The sequence below is a fragment of the Pipistrellus kuhlii genome, unplaced genomic scaffold (assembly GCF_014108245.1).
Source record: "Pipistrellus kuhlii isolate mPipKuh1 unplaced genomic scaffold, mPipKuh1.p scaffold_m20_p_44, whole genome shotgun sequence".
Classification (NCBI taxonomy): domain Eukaryota; kingdom Metazoa; phylum Chordata; class Mammalia; order Chiroptera; family Vespertilionidae; genus Pipistrellus; species Pipistrellus kuhlii.
Genome location: NW_023425545.1, coordinates 2,641,505 through 2,665,529, shown reverse-complemented (window position 1 = coordinate 2,665,529; position 24,025 = coordinate 2,641,505). Strand labels below are relative to the sequence as shown.

The 24,025-nt window shown below is 66.1% G+C and overlaps 1 protein-coding gene across 3 annotated transcripts; it reads left to right on the top strand.

The window, feature by feature from the left end:
- The first annotated feature begins 1,915 nt into the window (after positions 1-1,915).
- On the top strand, positions 1,916-23,690 carry SLC38A10 (solute carrier family 38 member 10). Of its 3 annotated transcripts, XM_036412193.2 has the most exons (17): positions 1,916-2,350; positions 5,100-5,217; positions 7,941-7,986; positions 8,534-8,627; positions 8,802-8,945; positions 9,524-9,648; positions 11,395-11,497; positions 12,357-12,539; positions 13,239-13,350; positions 13,774-13,880; positions 15,700-15,862; positions 18,723-18,893; positions 19,213-19,629; positions 20,082-20,204; positions 20,662-20,685; positions 21,999-22,160; positions 22,306-23,690. In XM_036412193.2, the coding sequence occupies exons 1-17, from the start codon at positions 2,252-2,254 to the stop codon at positions 23,277-23,279; spliced, it is 3,165 nt and encodes a 1,054-aa protein (XP_036268086.1). In that variant the 5' UTR covers positions 1,916-2,251; the 3' UTR covers positions 23,280-23,690. The 3 variants fall into 3 exon arrangements, with proteins under 3 accessions (XP_036268086.1, XP_036268087.1, XP_036268088.1); XM_036412194.2 differs by lacking the exon at positions 20,662-20,685; XM_036412195.2 differs by lacking the exons at positions 20,082-20,204; positions 20,662-20,685.
- Positions 23,691-24,025: the final 335 nt, after the last annotated feature.

The following is a 24,025-nucleotide window of genomic DNA, read 5'->3' as shown; positions in this document are numbered from 1 at the left end:
GGCCGGGAGCCGAGCCGTGTGGCCCGATGGGCGGGGCCAGCGCGGGGCCTGCTCGGTGCGTCAGGAGGCTGAGCCAGACGGCGGCCCTCAGCAATGGCCACACTGCGCCTGCGCCCGGTCCGCCTGGACCGTCTGGTCCTGCCGAGCGGACCCACGCCCTCTGAGGCCCTGGGAACCTGGCTGAGGCCTGGGGGAGGGGAGGGGAGGGGAGGGGCCGGGCCTGTGCTCCGGCCCTAGGTCTGCTCGGCTCTCCCCTCACACAGAAAGCGTGTTTTTTTTTTTTTTTAATATATATATTTACATGTTTTATTGATTTTTTACAGAGAGGAAGGGAGAGGGAGAGAGATAGAAACATCCATGATGAGAAAGAATCATGGACGACCCGCTGCCTCCTGCACCCCACACTGAGGATGGAGCCTGCAACAACAGGGCTGTGCCTGACTGGGAATCGAACTCTGACCTCCTGGTTCATAGGTCAATGCTCAACACTGAGCCATGCCAGCCGGGCAGGCCTAAGATGTTTCATCTCAACCATCACGCCCCGCTGACCAGTCATTGGCCACGAAGATGCCACTTTGCCGGTGACAGGGAGCCTCGTGGCTGCGCCTGCCGGCATTCGTGGACACGAGGCACCTCCGTCAGCTGTGTTTCTGCTGAAGGAACATGATTTGAATCACATCGTGAGTATGGTTGGCAGGATAATGCTACCCCCAAGGGGTGTCCCCCTCAACTCCTGGTACCTGAGAGCATATCACCTTACTTGGCAGAGGGGACTTTGCAGATGTGATTGAGGTACGTGATCTCGGATTATCTGCCTGGGCTCAGACTAACCACAGGAATCCTGAAAAGGGGGAACGTTTTCCTGGCTGGGGCCGAGGAGTTCACTCGCGGTCCCCCTCCTGCCACTGCTTTGAAGCTGCAGGAAGGGCAGGAAGGGCTGTGAGCCCGGAACAGCAACCCCTGGAAGCGGGAAGGGTAAGGGACCGGTGTACAACAAGCAAGAAAACGCCGCCGGAGCGACAAGGGCTGCCAGGCAGTGTTGGCGAAGCTGCGAACTCCGCAGTGATGTGTTGGGACAGAACGATGAACCAGTCTCGCGGGAGACATCCGGCAAACCCAGCCGGAGGGACACCCCGTTAGTTATCGCCACATGGAATGCAGAGAGCGGAGACAGACTGCTAATTAGAAACACAGGCAAGTGTGAACACGCACGTCACCAACAGCACTGCCCCGCCGGCGGGCCTCAGCGGCTGAGCGTCCACCCGGGAACCAGGGGCCTCGGTTGGATTCCGGGTCAGGGCACAGGCTTGGGGGCGGCTCCATCACCAGTGGGGGGCGTGCAGGAGGCGGTGATCCATGATTCTCCCTCATCACGGACGTTTCTATCTCCCTCGCCCTCTCCCTTCTTCTCTGAAATCAATTAAAAAAGTTAAAACAAACAAAAGTCAGCAGCTGGTCCGTCCAGAAAGCAGCCCGTGCACGAAGGACCCAGAGCAGACAGCTAAGTCCCCGCCAGCCCGCCCGGACCCACTGCTAGGTCCTAGGGGTGTAATTGCTCCATGGACGCTGGAAACCCCGCTTCTCCCCGGGAGGCGCGGCCATTTTCCTCTTGCGCTCCGCTTTCCTTCCCGAGGGGCGCTCTGCGGGCGCGTCCCTGGCCCCGCAGCCGCTGCAGAGCGGGGTTCAGCAGCCGGGCTCTGCGGGAGGCCAGCGCGGGACCAGCAAAGGCGCTCAGCTCCACGGCCGCCTGGCCCCGCCTCAAGCCCCGCCCCTGAGCCAGTGCCGGATTCTCATTGGCTCGTAGTTCCTTAGCCCCACCCCTAGAGGTCCCGCCCCGCAGAGCCCTCTATCCCTTGCAGGCCCCGCCCATCCCTGCTCCGCTGGGTCTCGCTCCGTGTCGTCACTTCCGGGAGGAGGAGCCTGCGGAAGGCGGAAGTGTGCGCCCGCGGGCAGCCCCGGAGCCGGCTGAGGTGTGCCGAGTTGGCAGCTGGCGTCTCTTCCGGGTCCGGGCGCGGGGACGCGGAGGCGGCCGGCGGGAGGGAGAGAGCCAGAGAGGCCGGCGGGAGGAGGAGAGCCAGAGACGCCGTCATGAGGCGGCCGCGGGGCCTGGCGGTGTCTGCAGGCTGACGGCCCCCGCCGCCCTGCCGCCAGGCCGCCTCCTCCGGGCAGCCGCCCGAGCCTGTCCGGGCCGCGCGCCCCGCGGGGGTCCCGGCGCCTCACCCCCGGGCCCCCGGGCCCCGCAGCCCGCGCTATGACGGCGGCCGCCGCCTCCAACTGGGGGCTGATCATGAACATCGTGAACAGCATCGTGGGGGTGAGCGTCCTCACCATGCCCTTCTGCTTCAAGCAGGTGAGTGCCCGGCCCGTGGCGCGGGTCCCGGGCGGCGCCCCGGAGTTCCCGCCGCGGGAAGCTCGCGGGGTTGGCGTCGCAGCACGTCCGCGCGTTTGGTGACCGCAGCCGAGCGCCGAGTGCGGCCGAGCAAGAGGGCCGTCCCGGGCGGACCGTGGCCAGGGCGTTGCTGCTTTGGTAAAACTCCGACCCGCCCGCACCTGCAGCAGAAGGGGCTCCTCTGGCCCCCGAGGCCGCGGGACGAGGCGGGCGCCCGCGGCTGCAGGTGGTTCCAGGGTTCCAGCTGGAACACGTCCCGTCTGCGCAGCTCGCCGTCGGCAAGTGAAAAACCCTGAAATATTAAACAGTCAGCATCATGCCAATTTTAAATACCCCATGAGAGCAAGTCACCATTTCTGATCTGCGGCTCCATGGTAGCTGCTGTTTAAATCACCCCCAAACAAACCGGCCGGCGTGTGCGCGAGTGCGGGGTTCCTGCCCTCCCCGCCCCCCCCTACACACACACTGGAGACAGCCTGTGGTTAAGGTGGGGTGGGGAGTCTTAAGTGATAAAATCACATAGGTGGTAGGAAAATTAAATAAGATGGACATCTTGGCACTGAAATGGGCCCCAGCTGTTTAATTTTAGAGAAACAGACACTTTGCATTTTTCATACTTCCTGTCGTTCAGATGAAAAGTTTTAATCTGGGGAGTTTGGATCCCCCACCTCCAGCCCTCCAGCCTGTCTGGGCAAGAGCACGACTGATGTGGCTGGCGGGCATGTTGGCAGGAGCTGGTGGTGCCCAGGCAGTCGTGGGAGGCCCAGCTGGCAGCTCCTGGCACCCTCGGGGCAACATCTGTAATCTGGTGGCTGGCCAGCGCTGGGTGTTTCTGGGAGGACTGCATGTCCCATGGTGCATTGCGGCTTGCCTGGCACAGAACTGCATCCTGGGTGGTGTAGTTGGCAGGTCGCATGCTGCCAGCCTTTCTGCCACCGTGGCTGCCCAACGGACCTGCGTGTCGGCCGTGTGGGGGCACAAGGCTTCTGGCAGAGCATTTAAACACAGTGAGGCTGGCTTGCTCAGCAAGAGCCCAACTCTTAGTGGTGGAGGGCACCTGGGAGCCACAGATGGGATGTCACCTGACCCAAGGGCCTGGGGTCACCTGTCCTGAGGGCCTGTCCGAGTTCAGTGTCTCCTCCCAAGGGAGTCCCTGGCTGGAGCATAGTGGGAGGCAAGTTTGGCAGGTGTAATTTTAGTGTAAGACAGCCATGCCATCTTTATAAAGTTTATTTTTTCTGGTTTCGTTGATTTTAGGAATTTGGTACTTTTTAAAAGATTAACATTTTATTGAGATATTAGAGTATTCCTGCTCCGGTGGGGTCCCTCAGCCTGACCTGTGGGGATCAGGCCAAAAACGACTCTGACATCCCCTGAGGCATCCCGCTTGTGAGAGGGCGCCGGCCAGGCTGAGGGACCCCGCTGGTGCATGGATCTGTGCACTGGACCGGCTTCGGCAGGCCAGGCCAGGCCAAGGGACCCCCCTGGTTTTCGTTTCCATGCCTGTGCATCGAGCATCTGCCCCCTGGTGGTCAGTGCACATCATAGCTATTGGTCGAACGGTTGCTTAGGCTTTTATATATATAGATATTGTGCAAACCAAAAAGTGCACAATTTTAGATGCAGCCTTTTAAAAATATACTTTTATTGATTTCAGAGAGGAAGGGAAAAGAAAAGAGAAACAACAACGAGTCACTGATCGGCTGCCACCTGCACACCCCCTACTGGGGGTCGAGCTCACAACCCGGGCATGTGACCTTAACTAGAATTCAACCTGGGACCCCTCCTCTGTCTGCAGGCCAAGGCTCTATCCATTGAGCCAGACCAGCCAGGGCTTAGGTGCCGTCTTGATGAATTTCCATAAAGTGAACAAACATGTCTCTAGCTCCCAAGTTAGGGAGCACGGCCTGGCCAGCACCCCTCCACCCACTGCCTCCCTGTGAAGGGTCCCCTCCCCGCAGGCCCAGAGGTCAGGGTCGCCTGTTTCCGAGTCCGTGGAGTAGAGTTGTGTCAGGTGTTGGTTCTGCTGTCTGGCTAGCTTTCCCCGAATGGATGTGCCGCAGTCGGTTCATCCCTTCGCCGCTGCTGGGCTCCCCGGGCGTTTCCTGGGGGGCTCGGTGCCCTCGCGCCGAGGCCCGGACTCTGCTTTCACGGGGCATTCGCCTCCGAGGAGAGAGCCGGAGCGCGGCGCTGTGTGCGCTCGGCTCCCGGAGACGCCAGGAGGGCATTTGGGTGCAGATAACCCTGCCGTAAGCGTGGGCACACGGTGTTTGCATGAACACGTGTTTTCACTCCTGCTGAATCCCAGAGACGCAGTTGCTAGGTTAGGCGGTGGGTGTCTGCCTATCTTATAAGACAGGCGTGTCACCGCTAATCTCTTCCTTCCAGAGTGTGTTTGCCGCGTGGCTGCTGATCGGGCGGCGGAGGTGCCCGCCGTGGGGGGCGGAGGACTGAGAGGCGGGGGCGTGCACTCAGACCCTGAGGGCCGGGAGGGGGTGGCCCCTGGTGCTCCTTCAGGATCACCAGCAGAACTTCGTCCCTGGACACGGTGTGGCGCCCACAGCAGGGACTGGCCGGGCAGGGACCGGGGCAGACCCTGCGCCCACGGGCACAGACTGGGCCGCCCACAGGGGGCTTTCGGGCGCCGGTGTGAGGCGTGTGCCCTGAGGCCGCGGCAGCTTCCTGTCCTCAGCGTCTCTCCCCCCCGCAGTGCGGCATCGTCCTGGGGGCCCTGCTCTTGGCGTTCTGCGCCTGGATGACGCACCAGTCCTGCATGTTCCTGGTGAAAGCCGCCAGCCTGAGCAAGCGGAGGACCTACGCCGGCCTGGGTGAGGTGCAGCGCCTCCTGCAGGGCGCAGGGCTCTGTGGGGCTGGCCTTATGCCTTCACGTATTCACCTTCTTCCACTTTTGTTCTGTTAATCCTCACCTAAGGATATTCTCCCATTGGTGTTTAGAGAGAGCAGAAGGGGAGGGGGCGAGACAGAGAGAAACATGGATGTGAGAGAGACACATCGATTGGTCGTCTCTGCATGTGCCCGGGACTAGGGATTGAGCCTGCATCTCAGGTGCGTGCCCTTGACCGGAACAATCTGGTGCTTTTCAGTCCATGGGCCGACGCTCTATCAACTGAGCCAAATTGGCCAGGACCTTCCACTTGATTATTTGTAATCTATATATTTGTATTGATTTCAGGGAGGAAGGGAGGAGGGAGAGATAGAAACATCAATGATGAGAGAGCATCATGGATTGGATGCTCCCTGCACACCCCCTACTGGGGATTGAGCTCACAACCTCGCCATGTACCCTTGACCAGAATCAAATCCAAGACCCTTCAGTCTGCAGGCCAGCACTCTATTCACTGAGCCAAACCAGCTGGGGCTTCTACTTGATTGTTAAAGTGTGCCTTCAACAGCAATTATTTTTTAATTTATTGCAGTTTTTTTTTAAAAAATATTTTATTGTTTTTGTACAGAGAGGAAGGGAGAGAGATAGAGAGCTAGAAACATCAATGAGAGAGAGTCACTGATCAGCTGCCTCTTGCACACCCCCTACTGGGGATATGCCCGCAACCAAGGTACATGTCCTTGACCGGAATCGAACCCGGGTCCCTTCAGTCCCCAAGCCGACGCTCTATCCATTGAGCCAAACCGGTTTCGGCTAATTTATTGCAGTTTTTAAAATCTATTACTATAGTCATATTAGAGGCCTGGCGCATGGGGGGGGGGGGTGTGTGTGTCCCCCAGCCCAGCCTACACCTTCTCCAATCTGGGACATTTCTTTCACAATCCAGGACTGCTGGTTCCTAACCACTTGCCTGCTTGCCTGCCTGATTGCCCCTAACCTGCTTCTGCCTGCCAGCCTGATTGCCCCCTGATCGTTCCCCTGCCGGCCTGATCGCCTCCTAATTGCTCCCCTGCCGGCCTGATCACCCCCAACTGCCCTCCCCTGTTGGCCATCTTGTAACAATGTGAGGGCAGCCATCTTGTGAGGGTGTGAGAGTCAATTTGCATATTACCTCTTTATTATATATTGTAGGATGCTTTGAAATTGAGGTGACACAAAAGGGTCTGGGGCACAGTCTCCTGCCCCCTGGTTTTCCTGTCTCCCCTCTAAGCACCCAGTTCAGGCAGAGTTGGCAGCCCCCACCTCTCTGTGGACTTGCTCACTGCCGGCCCTGGCCCAGAGCGTCCGTGGAGCTGCCCAACAGTGCCCGCTCCTCCCCTCCACAAGTGCCCGGGACATGCTCCTGCACAGGCCTGTTCCCGGGGCCACCTGGCCGTCTGCACCCGCCTTTCTGCTCCGGATGCTGTCGGCTGCAGTTCCCTTCCTCTGGCTCTTTCTTTCCTGCCTGGCTTCCAGCTGCACTCCACTTCCTTCCTCTCTGCGTCCTTCCTCTCTGCTTCCTTCCTCTCTGCTTCCTTTCCGTTGGGGATGTTGGCTGGGCGTTGGGCTCGGGGACCGAGTTGAGGCTGCCTTCTCTGTGCCCACCTCAGACCCGTAGGCTCTGCTTTCTGTGCCTGGGAGGCCCCGGAGGGAGCTGGCCCTGTGTGAGCCGGGAAAGCTCCTGGCCTCCGGAGGAAGGCCTAGGTCCCCGCCCACCCCCTCGGCCAGGGTGACCGGGATGCTGGCCTCTGGAGGCCCGCCCGGCCTGGCCCCGGGCTCCGCTGTCTCCGTGCAGATTCCAGGGGACAGACAAAGGGACCGGCGGGCCGGGCCGGCCGCGGTTTCCTTCCCGTCTGCGCTGAGCATGGGCACTGGACGCTGGTGTGCTCTGACCGCGCTGAGGGGCCGGAGCTGTCAGCTGCCTTGTCGGGGTCACCCAGCTAGTGAACCTCACCGGCTGCACGTGGCCGCGGCCCTTCCTGCCCCCGCAGGGCCTGTGGGTGACCCTCTTCTCCCCGAGGGCCTCTGGGCAGCGGGTTCCCATGGCCAGTGTCCAGGAAGTGCTGGCCGTGCCTGAAAGAGGCAGGTGACCCTGGGCTGGGCAGGCCGTGTTCTTTGGCGGCTGCCCGGTGATTCTTGGAAAGCCCCGAGCCGGCCGACCGGTTTGGCGAGATGTGAAGCCCCAGGAGGGCACGGCTGCTGGCTCCTGCCTGGCAGTGACAGCCCGTCCCCCTGCCAGGAGCAGGAAGATGGGTGCCCACCGTGGCCTCCTGTAGGTCCTGGGTGCCAGGCGGGAGGGCTGCCGCAGCGTCCCTGCCCGTGGTCCCGCTCGGTCCCGGTCCCTGCTCAGCAGTGGAGAAACCAGACAGGGAACACACAAGCCCGGAGCCCGCCCTGTGGTTTGAGCTGTGAGAATGGGTGTGCTGGTCTGGGGGACCCGGCCCACGGCACCCCTCTCTCTGCCTCCCCAGCAGGCCGTACGGAGAGTCCGGCTCAGGAACGTTCATTCTGTTCTCTCCCCCGGCTTTGTTCTTGTTCACGGGGTTTCTGTTTGTCGGTCACAGAGTGACCGAGGTGTGGGGCCGACACAGAAACGCGTCCCCTCATCCGCCACGCTGCCTCTTCAGCTGGTACCGGAGTGTCCCCCGCCCCACCCTCTCTCCGCAGCGCTCCACGCCTACGGCAAGGCCGGGAAGATGCTGGTGGAGACCAGGTAGGCCCCTTCGAGGCTGCTCTCCCTCCTCCCCTGCGGCCGCGGGGCAGAGTGCGTGTTTCCGAACTGCTGCTTGCTCAGGATTCGGCAGTTCAGTCTATTGTACCTTATAATGGCCGCGCGGGGCTGAGGACCTGTGTACGAAGGAAAATAGAAAGTGGAAAACTCGGACGGTGCAGGTCACGCCTCGGGGCCCCCCCCAGCTCTGCGGCCTCCAGTGGCAGGAACTGGGAGTGTCCTGTTCTCTCCCTGCGGAGCAGGAGCACAGGGGGCAGACGGACACGCTGCGGGGGGCGGGGGTGGGGGTGGGGATCACACCTTTAGGCTCCCAGCCCGGCAGCCTTTCCGGAGCCGCAGGTGCTTCTGTGGCCGGAGGCGCTGGCCCTGTGTGTCCAGGGAACACCAGGCTGCCCAGACAGGCCGGGGCCCCGCCCGTGGGAAACCGCACCGACCACGCAGCCCGGCCGTGGGGGGCTGTGGGGGCCGTGGGGGGCCGTGGGGGCGGGTCTGGGAGCGGCCGAGCCCCTGCGAACCGGCCCTCTTGCAGCATGATCGGGCTGATGCTGGGCACCTGCATTGCCTTCTATGTGGTCATCGGCGACCTGGGCTCCACCTTCTTTGCCCGGCTCTTCGGGTTCCAGGTAGGCCTCTTGGGGTCTGCGGACGTGGCTGCTGGTGGGACAGCCCAGGAGTCCCCGTCCCGGGCCCTGACCTGTGGGGACGGGAGGGCAGGTCCTGGCGCGCGGGCGGCCGCAGCACGGGGCTCCCAGGCGGCGCCTGCCCAGCGTCGCGCCCACCTGCCTGCCCGCCCGCAGGTGACCGGCTCCTTCCGCGTGCTGCTGCTCTTCGCCGTGTCGCTGTGCATCGTGCTGCCGCTGAGCCTGCAGCGCAACATGATGGCCTCCATCCAGTCCTTCAGCGCCATGGCGCTGCTCTTCTACGCCGCCTTCCTGTTCGTGGTGTGTGCGGGCGGGTGGGTGGAGGGGAGGGGAGGGGACTCTCCCTGTGGCCCTCAACTGGGAGGGGAGTGGAGGGGAAGGGAGGGGAGGGGAGGGGAGGGCTGTGCCGCACAGAGGCAGGTTTCAGGCGGGTGTGGCCAGGGGCCCAGGCCCGGCGTTTGGTCACAGGGATGTGCTCTGAGTGGGCATTTCTAGTCCAGATGGCAGAACCCGCAAGCATGGGAACGCAGGACGTCGGCTCTTGCTGAGTGGGTGCCCAGCAAAGCCAGGGTCAGGGTCAGGGTGCTTTCCGGGAGCAGGACCCGGAGGTCTCTGTGGCCAGTGTCCTCAGAGGGCCTCGGCCGTGAGCGCCCACTCGTGATGCACCCACTGCTCCCCTGGGGCTGGGGAGGGGCCTGCCCGTCAGGGCATCCTGCTCTGAGGTGTGGAGGGGGCACACGATAGCCTCCCGCCTCCCGCCTCCCGCCTCCCTGCCTGGCTCGGGCCCTGCCCGGGTGCTCCCGGCCTCGCAGCCCCAGGCGCCCGCGGGCGGAGCCCGGAGCGACTGACTGGTCCCTGTGCCTCTCCTGGTCCCGCAGATCCTGCTGTCCTCGCTCAAGCACGGCCTCTTCGGCGGGCAGTGGCTGCGGCGGGTCAGCTACGTGCGCTGGGAGGGCGTCTTCCGCTGCATCCCCATCTTCGGCATGTCCTTTGCCTGCCAGTCGTAAGTGCCGCCACACCGGGCCCGGCTGCGTCCTGTGTCCGGGTGGGGGTCGGTGCTGGCGCGGGCCGCCTCCGATTCTCGAAAGGCTGCTCAGGCTCCGCGTCTGTTCTGTTGAGACCTTTGCCTGCTCCCCCCGCCCCGGGAGTGGCTGTATGTTTATGTGTCTCCCACGTGAGGAAGCTGGCTTGTGCCTCCTGCTGCCAGCATGGCTGGTGAGAGCGCCGGTCTGCCAAGTCCCCGAGGAGAGCTGGCTGCGGGACGAGGAGCCGCCAGCCCATCTGATCGGCGCGTCCCAGCACTTTGCCAGAAGTTAGCTGTTTGCTGAGAACATTGTAAAGGAAGCTGCACAAACACTGCCTGCAGGCTGCCTCCGGGCGCTGTGCTGTCTGCCAGAGGCCTGTGTGCGTGTGTGTGCGTGTGTGTGTGCGCGCGCGCGCGTGAGCACGTGCATGTGTGCACGCATGTGTGCCCGCGTGCATGTGTGCCAGCGTGTGCCTCCCGTCGCGGAGCTCTGAGTGCAGACCGGGCTGTTCCTGAAACCCCAGCAGCACTGCCTTCGCCCACTCCGAGGCGCGAACGGGAAAAGGCCATCGGTGTGCGGCACTGGCAGGCGCCCCCATCGGCTCCTCCATGCGCACCGGGAGCCGTCCGCCTCCGCCTCCCGCCGCGGCTCCTGGCAGCGGCTCCGCCAGCACCCGCCGGCCTGCTGCTCAGTCCCCGCACCTGCCGGTGACGCCCGCCGGTGCCTGTTACCTGTTCTCCCTCTTGTGTTTGTTGCTTTTTAGTTTTGTTTTGTTAATCCTCACCCGAGGACATTTTTTCCATTGATTTTTATTTATTTATTTTAGAAAGAGTGAAAGGGGAGGGGGAGAGAGAAAGAAGCACATGGTGTGAGAGAAACACATCGATCGGCTGCCTCCTGCGCGTGCCCTGACCGGAGCTGGGGCTGAACCTGCACCCTGGGCCTGTGCCCTGACCAGGACTTGAACCCTGACCTCCTGGTCAGAGGTCGATGCTCGAGCACGGAGGCCCCTCCCCCGTTCTCAGGGGCAGCTGGGGCTTGGTTCCCCTGACAGCCAGGGACCTTCAGGCTGAGGCGCCCGCCATGCCCCGGCCTGTGACCTGTGCCGAGCCTGAGCGTGCGCATGGGCCTCGGCTGCCTTGCCGTGTGGGAGCCCACGGGGACCCCCGCAGCCGGGGCGGGAGCCACCGGCCCTCAGCACAGATCCCTGCTTTCTGGTCTGGTCACCCCCAGTGCAGCTCCTCCAGGCAGCCCCAGCCCTCCCTCCCCCCTTTCCGACTCCCCCAGGACAGCCAGGTGGACGCCCCCCCAGCGGCACAGACACCTCCTCTGTCCCCGCTCCTGCCCGGCGGCTCCGAGTGCGGCCGAGGCGCAGAGATGGCAGGCGGCCAGGCGGCCGTGTTTGTTTAACTTCCCAGTCTTTTGACAGCAGCGCCCTGACCCACTTCCTGCTTCCCCAGTAAACACGCGGCCCCTGCCCGCCCCGCTCCCCCAGCCTCCCGCTCCCGCAAACATGGCCTTTCACCGGGCACTCTCCCCGGTCCGCAGAGGGAGCGGAGCCCCAGCAGGTGCCCAGCCCCTCCCTGGCCTGCAGCATCTGGGCTCTGAGCTAGTTCCCCGGGGGCTGTGAGCTCCCTGGGGCGAGGGGGGCGGAGCTGGGGACCGGTGGCACCCAGGGGCCCGCCTGTCCCTGGACCTCCATGCGGAGCTGCCTGTCCCCGCAGCCAGGTCCTGCCCACCTACGACAGCCTGGACGAGCCCTCCGTGAAGACCATGAGCTCCATCTTCGCCTCCTCCCTGCACGTGGTCACCGCCTTCTACGTCATGGTGGGTCCCGGGCGGCAGCAGTGCCGGGGAGCGCCCCTCCCTCCAGCTCCTCGCAGGCCCCTGGCCGGGATGGCTGTGGAGGGCCCAGGGCCCAGAGGCCGCGGGCAGACCTGCTGGCCCCCCAGGGCGTGGAGGGCTGGGGGCTGCCGTCCCCGCAGAGGGTGTGGGCAGCAGGGGCTGCACCAGCCAGTGCCCCGCCCCCGCCATGCCCGGGGGTTCCGTTACTTCCGGAAAGCTGTAAACACGCCAGTGCTGGCCCGCTGCCCTGCGAGCCGCGGTTCGGCATTCCTGTGTGTTTACAAATGGTCCGTGCAGGCACCGCCCGCCGCGCGGCTCCACATGGGGACAGGGCTCACCCCACGGCGCCCGGCTGGGCTTTCCCTCCCCACGGAGTGCCTCCGTGTGCAGGGCTGGGCCTCCGTGTGCAGGGCTGGGCCTCCGTGTGCGGGGCTGGGCCTCCGTGTGCAGGGCTGGGCCTCCGTGTGCGGGGCTGGGCCTCCGTGTGCGGGGCTGGGCCTCCGTGTGCAGGGCTGGGCCTCCGTGTGCGGGGCTGGGCCTCCGTGTGCGGGGCTGGGCCTCCGTGTGCAGGGCTGGGCCTCCGTGTGCAGGGCTGGGCCTCCGTGTGCAGGGCTGGGCCTGGCCCGCGTCCGCAGGAGCTCCTCTCCTCAGCGCTCTGCTGTCCTCGGGGGGAGGGTGCAGGGACACTCCCCGCCGGGTGTTCGCCCTCCGTAGGGAGGTCTTTCCGCTCACGCGGCCAGGGGGGGGGGTGGTGGTGGTGGTGGTGGTGGTGGTGAGGGCCGTCTTGCCCAGGCTGCCTCGAGGCGCCCAGGCCCTCAGGAGGCGCCCCCTGTCCCCGCAGGTGGGCTTCTTCGGCTACGTGAGCTTCGCCGAGGCCATCGCGGGCAACGTGCTGATGCACTTCCCCTCCAACCTGGTGACGCAGATGGTCCGAGCCGGCTTCATGATGTCCGTGGCCGTGGGCTTCCCCATGATGATCCTGCCCTGCAGGCAGGCCCTCAACACGCTGCTGTTCGAGCAGCAGGTGCGCCCGCCGGCCAGGCTGGGAACGGGGAGAGGAGGGGGGCCCGGGGGGGGTGACCTTTCTATTTGCGTCTGTCCTGGTGGCAGCGCCCGCTCTGTGTTTTCCTGGCTGCACCTAAACAAGCTTCCATTAAAGTGAGGTATTCAGTGAGACTGAAACCAGCTTCCGAGAAAAGAGACGGCGCCGCCCACCAGGGGCCGATGCTGTGGAGTCAGGCCCGGGCTGCCCACCGCCCCGTGCGCCTGGGGGGTGGGCCCGGGTGGGTGCTGGCTGCTCCGTGGCCTCTGCTTGTGGACTGAGCACTTCACTGTTTGACAAAAGGCGCCTGAGCCCCCAGCACGCTCGGACCCGGTGCTGGCACACGAGGAGACGCAGCCCGGGGTGCGGGCGCCAGGGAGGGGGCGCTGCCTCCTTCCTTCCTGGGGATGGCGCTGCTGAGCCCGCGGCGTCACGGAGCCGCGTCCGTGTCCCCCCACCCCGTGCAGCGGGTTTTTCGGCGCCGTGGCTGCTCTGCAGGGAAGCCAGGCCTTGCCACTGACCTCACCGCAGCTGTAGCTCTGACAGCCCCCTGACCGCGGCTGCTGGTGCCTCCCGTGGCAGCTGCTCGGCCGCAGGGGCGGGGCCTCCGCCGGGCAGGCCTGGTGCCGCCCCGGGAGGGGTGGGGAAGCCCTCACACCTTTCCCGCGCTCCCTCCTCCAGCAAAAAGACGGGACCTTCGCCGCCGGAGGCTACATGCCGCCCCTGCGGTTCAAGGCGCTCACCCTGTCCGTCGTGTTTGGGACCATGGTTGGCGGGATCATGATCCCCAACGGTAAGTGGGGGTGCTCTGGTCCCCTCCACCCACACGGCCCCGTCCCGCCCGCTTTCCGTGACCCCGTCTCAGGGTCTGCTCGTCTCGGGGTCCCCGCTTGTGTCTTGGAAGCAGCTCCTGCCTGTCGCCGGGTTCAGTGGTGCCTCCCCAGGGGAAAGGGGGCCCTGAGCTAGGCCCCTGTCAGGCCCCGCCCCCGTGGACAGACAAGCTGGTGTGACCAGAACCCGGGCCCGGAGCGTGTTAGGGAGGAGACGAGGCGCAGAGCAGGGAGCCGCCCGAGATGCTGCAGTGGGCAGCGCAGCCACGGGTGCCCGACGGGTCCCGCGTGGCATGTGAGGCCAGGCCAGGCCCCTGTGCCAGGCTGGCAGCTCCCGTCAGTCCCTCCGGGGCCCGTGGTCACCCCGCCCGCCCCTCTGTCCCCAGTGGAGACCATCCTGGGCCTCACGGGCGCCACCATGGGCAGCCTCATCTGCTTCATCTGCCCGGCGCTCATCTACAGGAGGGTGCACCGGAACTCGCTCTTCTCCCAGGTGAGCCCGCGCCGGCTGCTGCTCCGGGCACAGGTGCCGGCCCCCGGTCCCCAGGCCTGGGTGGGCCAGCGTGTGGGACCACCCCGGCACCGTGGTGGGGGGCACATACACTGTCAGACTCTGTGTCCGGCGAGGTCCCGCGGGCGCTCCTTGCTGGCGGTCAGACTGGCGCTGCCACGTTCAGGTTCACACGTTCCTGCTGATTTTCCATCTCCTTTCTCCTCTCGGGGAAGGAGTGCTCCCCCCGGTGGTGGGAGACCCTCTCCCAGTGCCGCCTTTTATCTGCAGCTGTGACGGGTGACGGACAGCCGGAGGGGGTTATATCTTGGTAAAGGGACCCTTTTTCTCGGGGTGCCCCCTTCTATGGAAAGGCTTCTCTCTCGGAGGCGGGCGGCCTTGCTGGCCCAGCTCGGCGTGGCTCTGTTCTGGCACCGGGCGCTTTTCTTGGCCCTTTCCGCTCGGCCCCCGTCTCTGCTGAGTGTGTCTCTTACGACAGCACACGGCTGGCTTTTGCCTTGTTTTCTTTTACCCGGTCTGTTAATGGGCTTATTTAAGGCTCCTTATAGTTTCTGTAATTACTGATTCTGGAGGTATTAAAGCTTCCGTCTTACTCTTTGGTTTTCACTTGTCCCATCTGTTCATTTTTTTCTCTTTGCTATCTTTTGGATAAATCAAGCCTTTTAAGTATTTGTTTTTTATTTTTTAATCCTCACCTGATGATATTTCTTCATTGATTTTTAGAGTGAGTGGAGGGGAGGGGGAGAAAGAGAGAAACATCAATGAGAGAGACACACATCGATTAGTTGCCTCCCACCTGTGCCCGACCAGGGATGAGCCTGTACTCAAGGCACGTGCCTTTGGCTGGAGCTGAACCCAGGACCCCGCAGTCCACGGCTGGTGCTCTGTCCCCTGAGCCAGCCTGGCCAGGGCTCCTCGTTCGGCCGCTGTGCTGTGTGCCGCTGCCCTCCCTGCGCGGGGCGGGTGAGTGGAGGCCTGGCTCATTGGAGTGGATGCGGATGAGTTGTTTACTTCTCCCCAGACAAGGCTCGGGCTGGCCGTCCTGGCTCCTGTGCCCGCTCTGCTGGGTGCTGTTTTATGTGCTTTAGTTGGACAGGCACCTCAAACTCCTCCGGACATCGCGGTGCCAGGGAGTCAATATTGACTCCCACTGTCCTTGCGGTTCCTGGTTTCCCATCCTTGGCGCTGCCTACTGGTGTGTGGGCGATGCCGGGCTGGGGGTGGGGTGTGCTGGGAGGGGACGGGACCTGACAGGACAGGGCGGCCCTGTGCGCACTTTGGTGCGGTGGATCTCGCGGGATGGGTTTGGAGTCAGTGCCTGTAAGCCCTCCCGAGCCTGACGTGGCCTCAGGACGCCTGGGGCAGCGACGGGGTGGCCCCCGCAGGCCCCTGTCCGAGTGCGCCCGCGGGCACTCTGTGGCTTGGGGCCTGGTATTCCCGGTGGTGGTTTGTAGGCAGGAAGGCTCCGCCTTTCCAGTGTTCGCTCATCTCAGGTCCTTCCGGGGGCTGGCTCCGTGGTGGAGCCTCTTCCTCCTGACCCGGAGGCACAGGGTCTAGTCTCTGCTGGTGGGGCCTGACGCTGCTTCCGGCGTGGTGCGCTGACGGCTGTGTGCCTCGCAAGCCCCACGTGTGCACACAGAGCCCACTGACCTCCGCCTTCGCCAGCGGAGCCAGGGTCCCCAGCCTTGGCTGCAGACCTCGGTCTCAGCCAGCGGGCCTCGGAGTCGCAGGCCCCTCTCTCCTCTGGCTCCCCCCTCGCCCGTTTCCAACCGCTTTTGCTCAGGACCTCTGTCTCCTCCAGGTGGTGCTCTGGGTCGGCCTGGGCATCCTGGTGGTCAGCACTCTCACCACCTTGTCTGTGAGCGAGGAGGCCCCCGTGGACGTGGACCCGGCGAAGGAAGCCCCCGGCGGTCGGCTTGGGGAGCCTGTGGGTGCGGTAAAGGCGGAGGTGGTCCCGCCCCCAGGTACGTCCCTCGGTCCACCCTGGGCTCCAGCCCCCAGCCCCTGGGAGGTGCCCCTGCGGGACTCCTGGGGCCGTGAGAACGCGGGTGCCCGTCCTGGGCTGGCTCGTCTGCCAGCTGCTTCACCCCATTGGGTGCTGGGACAGGTGGCAGGTGGGACGGCAGGGCCTGACCTCCAGGCTCCACTCGGGCCCTCACAGCTGATGGTTCGTGGGTGTGCTCACGTTGGTGGGCTCTGAGGCTGTGAATCTCAGCGGGTCTCCCCGGCTCAGCCCCTGGCGGCAGCTCCTGGGCTCCTGTCCTGTTCACCGCTGTCCGGCCAGCCGTCTGCTGGTGGACGATGACCCACGCCTCCCCCCGCGGAGGCATCAAGGGTGGTCTGACCTCCTGCAGGGCCTCCCGGCCGTGACTGACACGGGAGGTGGCCGAGAGGCCAAAGGAGGCCGGGGGCCGCGGGCCTGCTGCCTGCGCTGGGGACCTGCCTGGGCTGGGAAAGGCCCCTGCGGGCGGGCGGGCCCCGAGCGCCCTCCGCCAGAGGACCCCCTGGGGGCTTTCCTGCAGACGCGACCGGGGTGAGGCTCAGGCAGAAACAGCGTGTGCGGAGCTGCGGGCGCCCGGGGCCCTGCACGGAGTAGTGGTGTGAGGAGGGAGGGGTGTCAGGCCCTCGCTGTGGGGCGTCTCTTGCTCCCGGACTGCGGGGGCCGCCGGGGGAGACCGGGCCGCGGGCCTGGTCCCTGAGCGGGGCGTGGGCCGGGCGAGTTCTGGGCGTGAGTCAGCAGCGCCGCCGGAGCAGCCGCGTCCGGTGGGGGCGGGCGCTGCCTCACCTGGAGCCGGCGCCACATCTGGTTCCCATTTGCTCCTGAGGCCGCAGCGAAACACATGGCCCTCCAACCACATGCGGTGTTGAGCGCGTTCTCCGCTTTCTCGCCGTCCTCCCGTAATCGATGGCCTGGGGGGCTTGGGGCTGCGCCGCGGGCTGTGCGCCCGCCGTTCACCGGTCCTGCCGTCTCCATGGCAAACGGCCCTGAGGAGGCGGGGGCTGCCCTGGGCGACGGCCGCCTGCACAGCCCTGCACTTGGGGAGCAGCTGTGCCCGAGCGTGGGGCGGGAGGGGGTGCCGGCCTGCGAGGCTCCTGGGCTCCACCCTTTGGAAAGGCTCACGGGGCCACTCACCCAATGTTGGGAGCACCTGGGCTGCAGGCAGGGCAGGCTTTGAGACACAGCGTGCCTCTCTCTTCCCCAGCGCCCGCACCCCTATGCAGTGTTGGGGAGCAGCCTGGGCGCAGCTCTGCACACCTGGCCCCCTTCCCGCAGCAGGGGCGGGGCGGGGCGGGGCGATAGGCCTGCTCTCTCGGGAGCTCCGGCCGGGAGCATCTCGGGGCGAGGGCGTCTCAGTGCGAGGGGGGCTGCTGACCCCCATGCCCCAGGCAGGTTGGACCCCACAGCCTCTCCACCGCCTCCCCTCTGCCCTGGCCGGTGCTTGCTGATGAGTTGCTTTGGTACTTGGAAGTCGTGACCTTGAGGATGAGTGACTTGGGCAGTGACCTTGAGGACTAGTGAGGCTCTGACCTTTGGGAGGCTGGGTTTTGGGCCAGTGTGGGGCGCCCCCTGCTGGCTGCTCTTGAGCCCCCTGGGCTGCCAGCCTTGCAGGGGCAAGTGGGGCGCAGAGTGCGCTCCCCTGCAACCCTGTCCACACCATTGTCCCTGTTCCCCGCAGCCGCCAGCCACAGGGCACTTCCTGTCTTACAGCGGCGGCCACGTCGGACCGGCCGGGGAGCCCGGGCTGTCAGCGTTACTGTCTGAGTGTGATGCCAGTTTTCCCGCGGCCACAGGCTGCTGGCACTGTCCCCAGCGGTGCTGCTTTACAGACGGTGCCCGTGGCCAAGGACTGCCGGGAGGGTGGAGTCCAGGCTGAGGCGGTCCCTCCCAGCCGGGCGGGCAGGCGCTCGGAGCTCGCCTCCGTCCCACCGGTGGCTCCTGGCTTTGTTCCCTCTGAGAAGCGACTGCCTGGTGGCCACGCTTCCGAGGCTGATGGGCTCTCTCCTGGGCTGTGGTACCCCGTTTCCTGACTTGCAGTCGCTGGGTGACCCTGATTTACGGGCACTCGTGGGCGCGGGGGGGGGGCGTCTGCAGGGGGTAATCACATGGCAGCCGGGGACGCAAGGAGGCAGGACCGTCCGAGCAGGGTGCACCCCCACAGTCCCCCTCGGGCCTTGGACCTTGGTCTCCCCTTCCTGAGGGAGCTGGGGCGGCTGCTGGCTCGGGGTGAAGTGTCCCGATTCCCCCCCCACCAACCCCGTATGCCTGCCTGACCCAGAGTGTTTATTCATTTGGAATGGAGATGGTTTCCTACAGGCTCCCTCTGGCCCAGCTCTGTGGGACCCTGGGTGACGGGGGCCCTGGGTGAGGGGCCCTGGGTGAGGGGCCCTGGATGGGGTGGGAGAGGTGTGGGAGGTGGTGGCTGCAGGATGCACTGCGAGGGGGCAGAGCAGCTCCCGCTGTGGCCTTGCTCTGCTCTGCCTCTGCCTCTGCCCCGTCAGTAGTCAAAGCCTCCTCCCAGGGCAGAAGCCCCCCTTGTTCTGTGGCAGCCCAGCCCCCAGCCCCTACGATGGTGGGTTCGTGCTGCCACCTGGTGGTCACGGCCAGTGCTACATGGAGCTTTGGTCTGGGCCGTCAGGTGTAAATTCCATTGACGGCGATTTTGTTATGAAGACACAGGGACAAGGACAGTTTCCGTGCTGCTTCCCTGCTAGTGACCGGACAGACAACAGGGCTGCGCAGGCCCTGCCCCACTCCCACGGCTCGTGCCCACTGTGGGACGGCCACGTGGACACGCCACTCAGCGAGCCACTCTGTGCCGACAGGCCAGGACCCGGCCGTGGCCGCGGCCGCGGACACCCGAGACAAGCCGAAGCCGCCGCCGCGGGAGAAGGACGAGCTGGAGCAGGCCCAGATCAAGGGCCCCGTGGACGTGCCCCCGCGGGAGGGCGCCAAGGACAAGCAGGAGGAGGCGCAGCTGGACCGGCCCGGGCAAGGTGGGCCTGGGGGCAGGGCCTCCCAGGCCTCGGGTCTGCCCCTCGGCCCAGCCCACCCTCGTCCCTCCTGCCCCTTCCTCTGGGTCAGGTGCCCGCTCTGCCCGCCCAGAGCAGCTGGTTGGCCACTACCCGCCTGTCATCTTCTGGGCATAGCCTGGCCCCACAGCAGCCAGAGCTGAGGCGGCCTCGCTGGCCTGGCCCGCCTTCGGCACCAGCCGCCAGCCCTGGGACGGCCCCCTCCCCTCCCCCTCCCCTCCCCCTCCGCTCCCCCTCCCCTCCCCCTCCCCTCCCCCTCCGACAGGCCCTCCGTGTCTCCCAGGCGTGGCGGTGCCCGTGGGGGAGGCCCATCGCCACGAGCCGCCTGTCCCGCACGACGAGGTGGTGGTGGACCAAGGCCAGGACGGCGAGGCGGCGGCGGCGAAGGACCGTGCAGCTGGGCACGTGGCCGACGAGGCTCCTGGGGGCGAGGGCCAGGCGGCACCACCGCCGCCCGATTCAGGAAGAGTGCGAGGGGCCCCGGTGGAGCCCAAGGGGGATCTTCCTAAGGGTCCCCAGAAGGTTCCAGAAGGAAATGGCGTGCGGGCTGTGAAGCCCCTGAAGGAAGACCGGGAGCCAGTGGTCAGGGGTCTGCACCCAGGGCCCCAGGCAGTGCCCCCCGAGGGGCAGGACGCCCTGGGGGCAGGGGCCGCCGACAGAGCGGATGGCGTCGTGGTCCCGGACCCGGACCACACCGCAGGTACGCCGAGAGCCGAGAGCGAGCCGGGGCGTGCGTGCCTGGAGGCCCGGGATGGCCAGCCTGGCCTGTCCGGTTCCCTCCTCGAGAGGCAGGTGTGCAAGGGGCCTGGCGGCCTGGCAGCCACCAGGACACTGCCAGGTGCTCACCACGCCGGCGGGCGCTGCTGCGTGTCCTGTGCACGGGCTGCGGGAGCGCTTGGCGGTGCTGGCGGTCCGCGCCGGCTCAGAGCAGCCTGACGGCTCACGCCTGTTCATCGGCCAGGCGGTCAGCACGGCCCGCAGCCCGGCCAGGAGGCTGTTGAATCTGTTTTATGATTCCCTGGTAACCGTGGTCGAACGTAAACTGTGCTGGGGGAGGGGGGTGCAGGGTGCTTTTAGGGGACCTCTGCTCCCTTCTGTCCCTCCTCCACCTTCCTCCGTCCCCCTCCTTCCGAGTGTCTCCTGTGTGTGCAGGTGGGAAGCCAGCCCCCCAGGCCGGGCAGCCGGCGGAGCCGCGAGGGCAGAGGAGCTCGGAGGGCCAGCCTGGGGAGCACGCCGAGGGCCCGGCCGGGGACCCCGCCGGCAGCAAGCTGGAGGGTAAGGGCTGACTCCTCACGCATCCTCCGGCCCAGGGACACCTCCCTTCCTGCAGACCCCGAGCAGGTGGTGCGAGAAGCAGGGTCGTCTGGGGTCTTTGCAGGGCCCTCGGCCTCGGTGCCTGTGTCCTGCCGACCGAAGGCCCGCCACCAGCCCCGCTCTCCGGCAGCGCCCCCGCCCTGGGACCACTCTCCCTCCCTCGCCCCCCGCACAGTCAGCGCCATCGCCTGGCTCCCGGGACCCTGCTGTGCCCTCAGTCGTGTGTGGGCCTGGCTCACGGGTGACCTTCCTGCCCCGCTCTCGGGGTTCCGTCTCCCTGCGTCCGGGCGCCTCGGCACCGCCTCGCTGTGGTTCTTGGTCTTTCCCTCGAGGAGAGTTCTCACGCCTCCCCTCTGCCTCTCTCCCTCTGCCTCTCTCCCTCTGCCTCTCTCCCTCTGCCTCTCCTCGGGACGCGCAGCTGAGATAAAAAAGCTAGTAGCAGGTAGGCTGCAGGCATGTGTCCCAGCGAAGCGTGAGGGTCGGGGGAGCCCAGGGCTGCATGGGTACGCGGTCACGTGACGGCCCGGCACAGAGCACGTGGGCAGAGCCCGGGAGCTACACATACAACCACCCTCCAGCCCGTTGGGGTCCCCGATGCCCCAACTTGCCCCCTTCTCACACAAATGCCAAGATGGCTCCCAGTCTTAGAGGCCCTGCCTCGGGGGAGGGGGTCGTGTAACTTGTGCCGTGTGCATGGCCTGTGTTCATACGTTCTGCATGTGTGTTAGCCTCGGCAGCTCTCACCCATCTGCAGGTGATCCCGTGGGCTCGGGCTGGGGCACAGCATGTCACCTCCTCTCTGCCTCAGGCCTGTCCGTGTGCCCCTCTGGCGCTGGTGCAGGCTGGTTCTCTGGGAGCCGGTGGGCAGCACCTCCAGAGCCGCCTGGGCCCTGTTGGGGCCAGACTTGTACCCCCAGCAGCACACGGCCGAGCGCCCTGGGTGCCGAGGCAGGTGGCCGTGGGTCCTTGTGCCTCCCTCACCCAAAGGGAGTGGGGTTTCTGATCCCACCCGTGGCCGTGGCCTTCATTAGGCAGGTGTCAGGTGCCCTGGGTGGGCACTGCTGAGGGTCCGTCCTCCCCGTGGGCAGCCTTAGCCTTCCTTCAGGCCGCGGCCTGCACACCCATGCCCTCTCCAGCGGGAGAAACCGAGTCCCTGGGAAGTGGCACTGGTAGGCGGGCATAGCTGGGTGTTGGCCCTCCCGCTGCAAACGCTTCTTGCTTCGTGTGAGCTTGCCCCCCGGGCAGCTCTGCCCAGTCACATGTCAGCCAAGCGTCTAAAGCCACAGGGTCGTGACTGCTCGCCCGCCCATGCTGGAGATCGGAGGGAGGGGCTCCCGTCCCCGTGGGGGCTACAGGTGCCCAGCCTTGGGCCTCCCCTGGACACGCTGGCGCGTGGCCCGCGCAGCTGGCTGCAGCCTGTGTGGGCGGGGCTAAGGCAGCAGGATGCTGCGTGAGAGAAGCAGTTCTGTCTGTTTTCAAACCCCCCTGGAGGAGCTGTCCTGCAGGCACAGCCTTCTTTCCCAAAGTGTTTACAGCCAGCCACCGAGCCCAGGTGACACGGTGCCGCTGGGCCGGGCCCCGTGGGCAAGCAGGGGTGCCTGGGCTCCGCCGGGGTGTCTGAGCCCCCCGGCCGGGCCGGAACACGCCCAGCTCCGCCTCCTGGACCTGCAGGGGACGCCCTGCCCGAGGGCATCCTGGGAGGGCCCCGCAGCGCCTGGCATGCTCGGGCGCGGGCTCTGACGGGTGTCCCCCCAGACGCCGGCCGTGTGGAGAGGCTGGACCACGAGGTCCTGCTGCAGGTGATCAAGGAGCAGCAGGTGCAGCAGAAGCGCCTCCTGGACCAGCAGGAGAAGCTGCGGGCGGTGATCGAGGAGCAGCACAAGGAGATGCACCAGCAGCGGCCGGACGGCGAGGACGGTGAGTGCTGGGGGGGCCTGAGGAGGGCTGTGGGGCTGGGGCCTGAGTCCTGCTGGGCACATGTCGGTGGTGGGTTGTGTTCTCTCAGCCCCGGCATCGGTGGCTTCTGCGCGTTCCTGTGCTGAACCAGTCCCTTCACTTTCAGTGGATGCGCCGGGCGAGCCTGGGGTGGCCGCACCGAGGAGCAAGGAGCAGGAGGCCCAGGACGCGGCGACAGTGGCGCACCCCCCGCTGCAGCCTCTGGAACCCGAGCTCAGGGCTCCCGGGCAGCCCCCTGCTCCGCCCCAGGGACACAGCCAGCGCTCCCTGCAGGAGCCCCAGGGGGCTCCGGGCGGTGTGGACACAGAGCCCAGGAAAGACCAGCCTGGCGCCCAGCCCCAAGCGGCAGGTGTGCGGGAGGGGGCCCCAGAGCCCCATCTTGCTGGGGCCCCCAGGAGCGCAGAGAAGCCCGATGCCGGGGCCGCCGCTGGACAGGGTCTGGATGTTCTTGGCGGAGGCCCTCCGGAGAGGAACAAGTCCCACAAGGAGGCGGCAGCCGCCGGTGCCCGTGTTCCGGGAGCCGGGGCAGGGGCAGCGGCCCCTCCAGTGCAGCCCCAGCAAGTGAACCAGGACCGGGCAGCTGCAGGCCCGCCCAGCAGGTCGGAGGGAGCAGCCCCCAGGGCCCCGGCTGGGTTCCATCAGCCGGAACGCCGAGCTTTCACCGTCAGGGCCCAGGGAGGCCACCCAGAGGCCAAGGAGGCGGCCCTGGGCGGGGACCACGTGCCTGCCCCCAGGCAGGACGCCGCCATCCAGACGCCCGAGCAGAAGTCAGACCCTGAGCTCGGGCCCCAACAGGCCGTGCCCGGGGCTCAGAAGCTGGACAATGTCAAACCGAACCGAGACCTGAAAGTTCAGGTTGGCGCCGACCTCAGGAGGAGACGGCGGGACGTGGCTCCTGCAGACGAGGGACTGGTCCCCCACGAGGGGGCCATTGTCCACTTGGACCCCCTGCCTGATGTGCGGGTCGGCGACCTCCGCAGTGCCCTGGACGCCCAGCTCCGCCAAGCCGCGGGGGGCGCCCTGCAGGTGGGCCACAGCCGCCAGCTCCAAGAGCTGCCCGGGGCCCCGGAGGAGGCCTGAGGCTGCAGCAGCTGCTGCTCCCGGTCTGCTGGCCTCTGCAGCCGGCCAGGCCGCCGGGAGCCTGGAGCCGGTCCCGGAGGCCATGCTCGAGGGCCGTCTGAACTTGTCAGGTGACCGGCTCACTGCGGCCCCTCCGTGTTCCGAGAAGGTCCGTGCAGCTGTGGGTCTGAGTGAGGGCCGCTGCCGCCGGTGCTGACCTGTCCCAGGCCCAGCTGCCGGCCCAGCCCCGGCCCCGATCGCGTCTCAGTGTTGGGTCTCACGTCCCGAGTTGTAGAAAATTTAGTGAACGTTCTGCCTTGACCACGAGCGCTGCTGCCTGTCTGAGTGCACCCCGCCCGCCACACGGCTCTGCTCCCCGCCCCTTGTCCCCCAAGTACCCTGGGCTTCAAAAATAAAACCATTCCAGGCCGGTGCGTGGCAGGTGGTGAGGTGAGTTACCGGAGGAAGGTGTGCAGGACTGAATGGACCTCAGCCAGGGGCCCAGTGCCAGGCGTGGGGTCGCACACACGGCCCAGGATGGGCCTCCCCGCAAACAGCAGCCACTGTGGGTGCCCTTCTCCTGGGGCTGCCAGGCTCGGCCGTCCCCGCTGAAGCCCGCTCACCTGTCGGTTTTTCAAGGAGCAGAAAAGCCCCTGGAGCCACCGGCAGGTGGACCAGCTGTCCCATGAGCCCAGGGCCTCCCCGCTTTGTGGGGTGTGGGCATCCAGACTCCCCTCTGGGGCGGAGGTCTCCAGCTGGAGCCTGCC

What these genes read in the sequence shown, in the direction of transcription:
- SLC38A10 (XM_036412193.2), top strand. Translation starts at nt 2,252, where the DNA reads ATGACGGCGGCCGCCGCCTCCAACTGGGGGCTGATCATGAACATCGTG. An exon ending in ACGCCGCCTTCCTGTTCGTG is followed by an intron (nt 8,946 to 9,523) that starts GTGTGTGCGGGC and finishes CTGGTCCCGCAG; the next exon opens with ATCCTGCTGTCCTCGCTCAA. An exon ending in CGCCGGCAGCAAGCTGGAGG is followed by an intron (nt 20,205 to 20,661) that starts GTAAGGGCTGAC and finishes CGGGACGCGCAG; the next exon opens with CTGAGATAAAAAAGCTAGTA.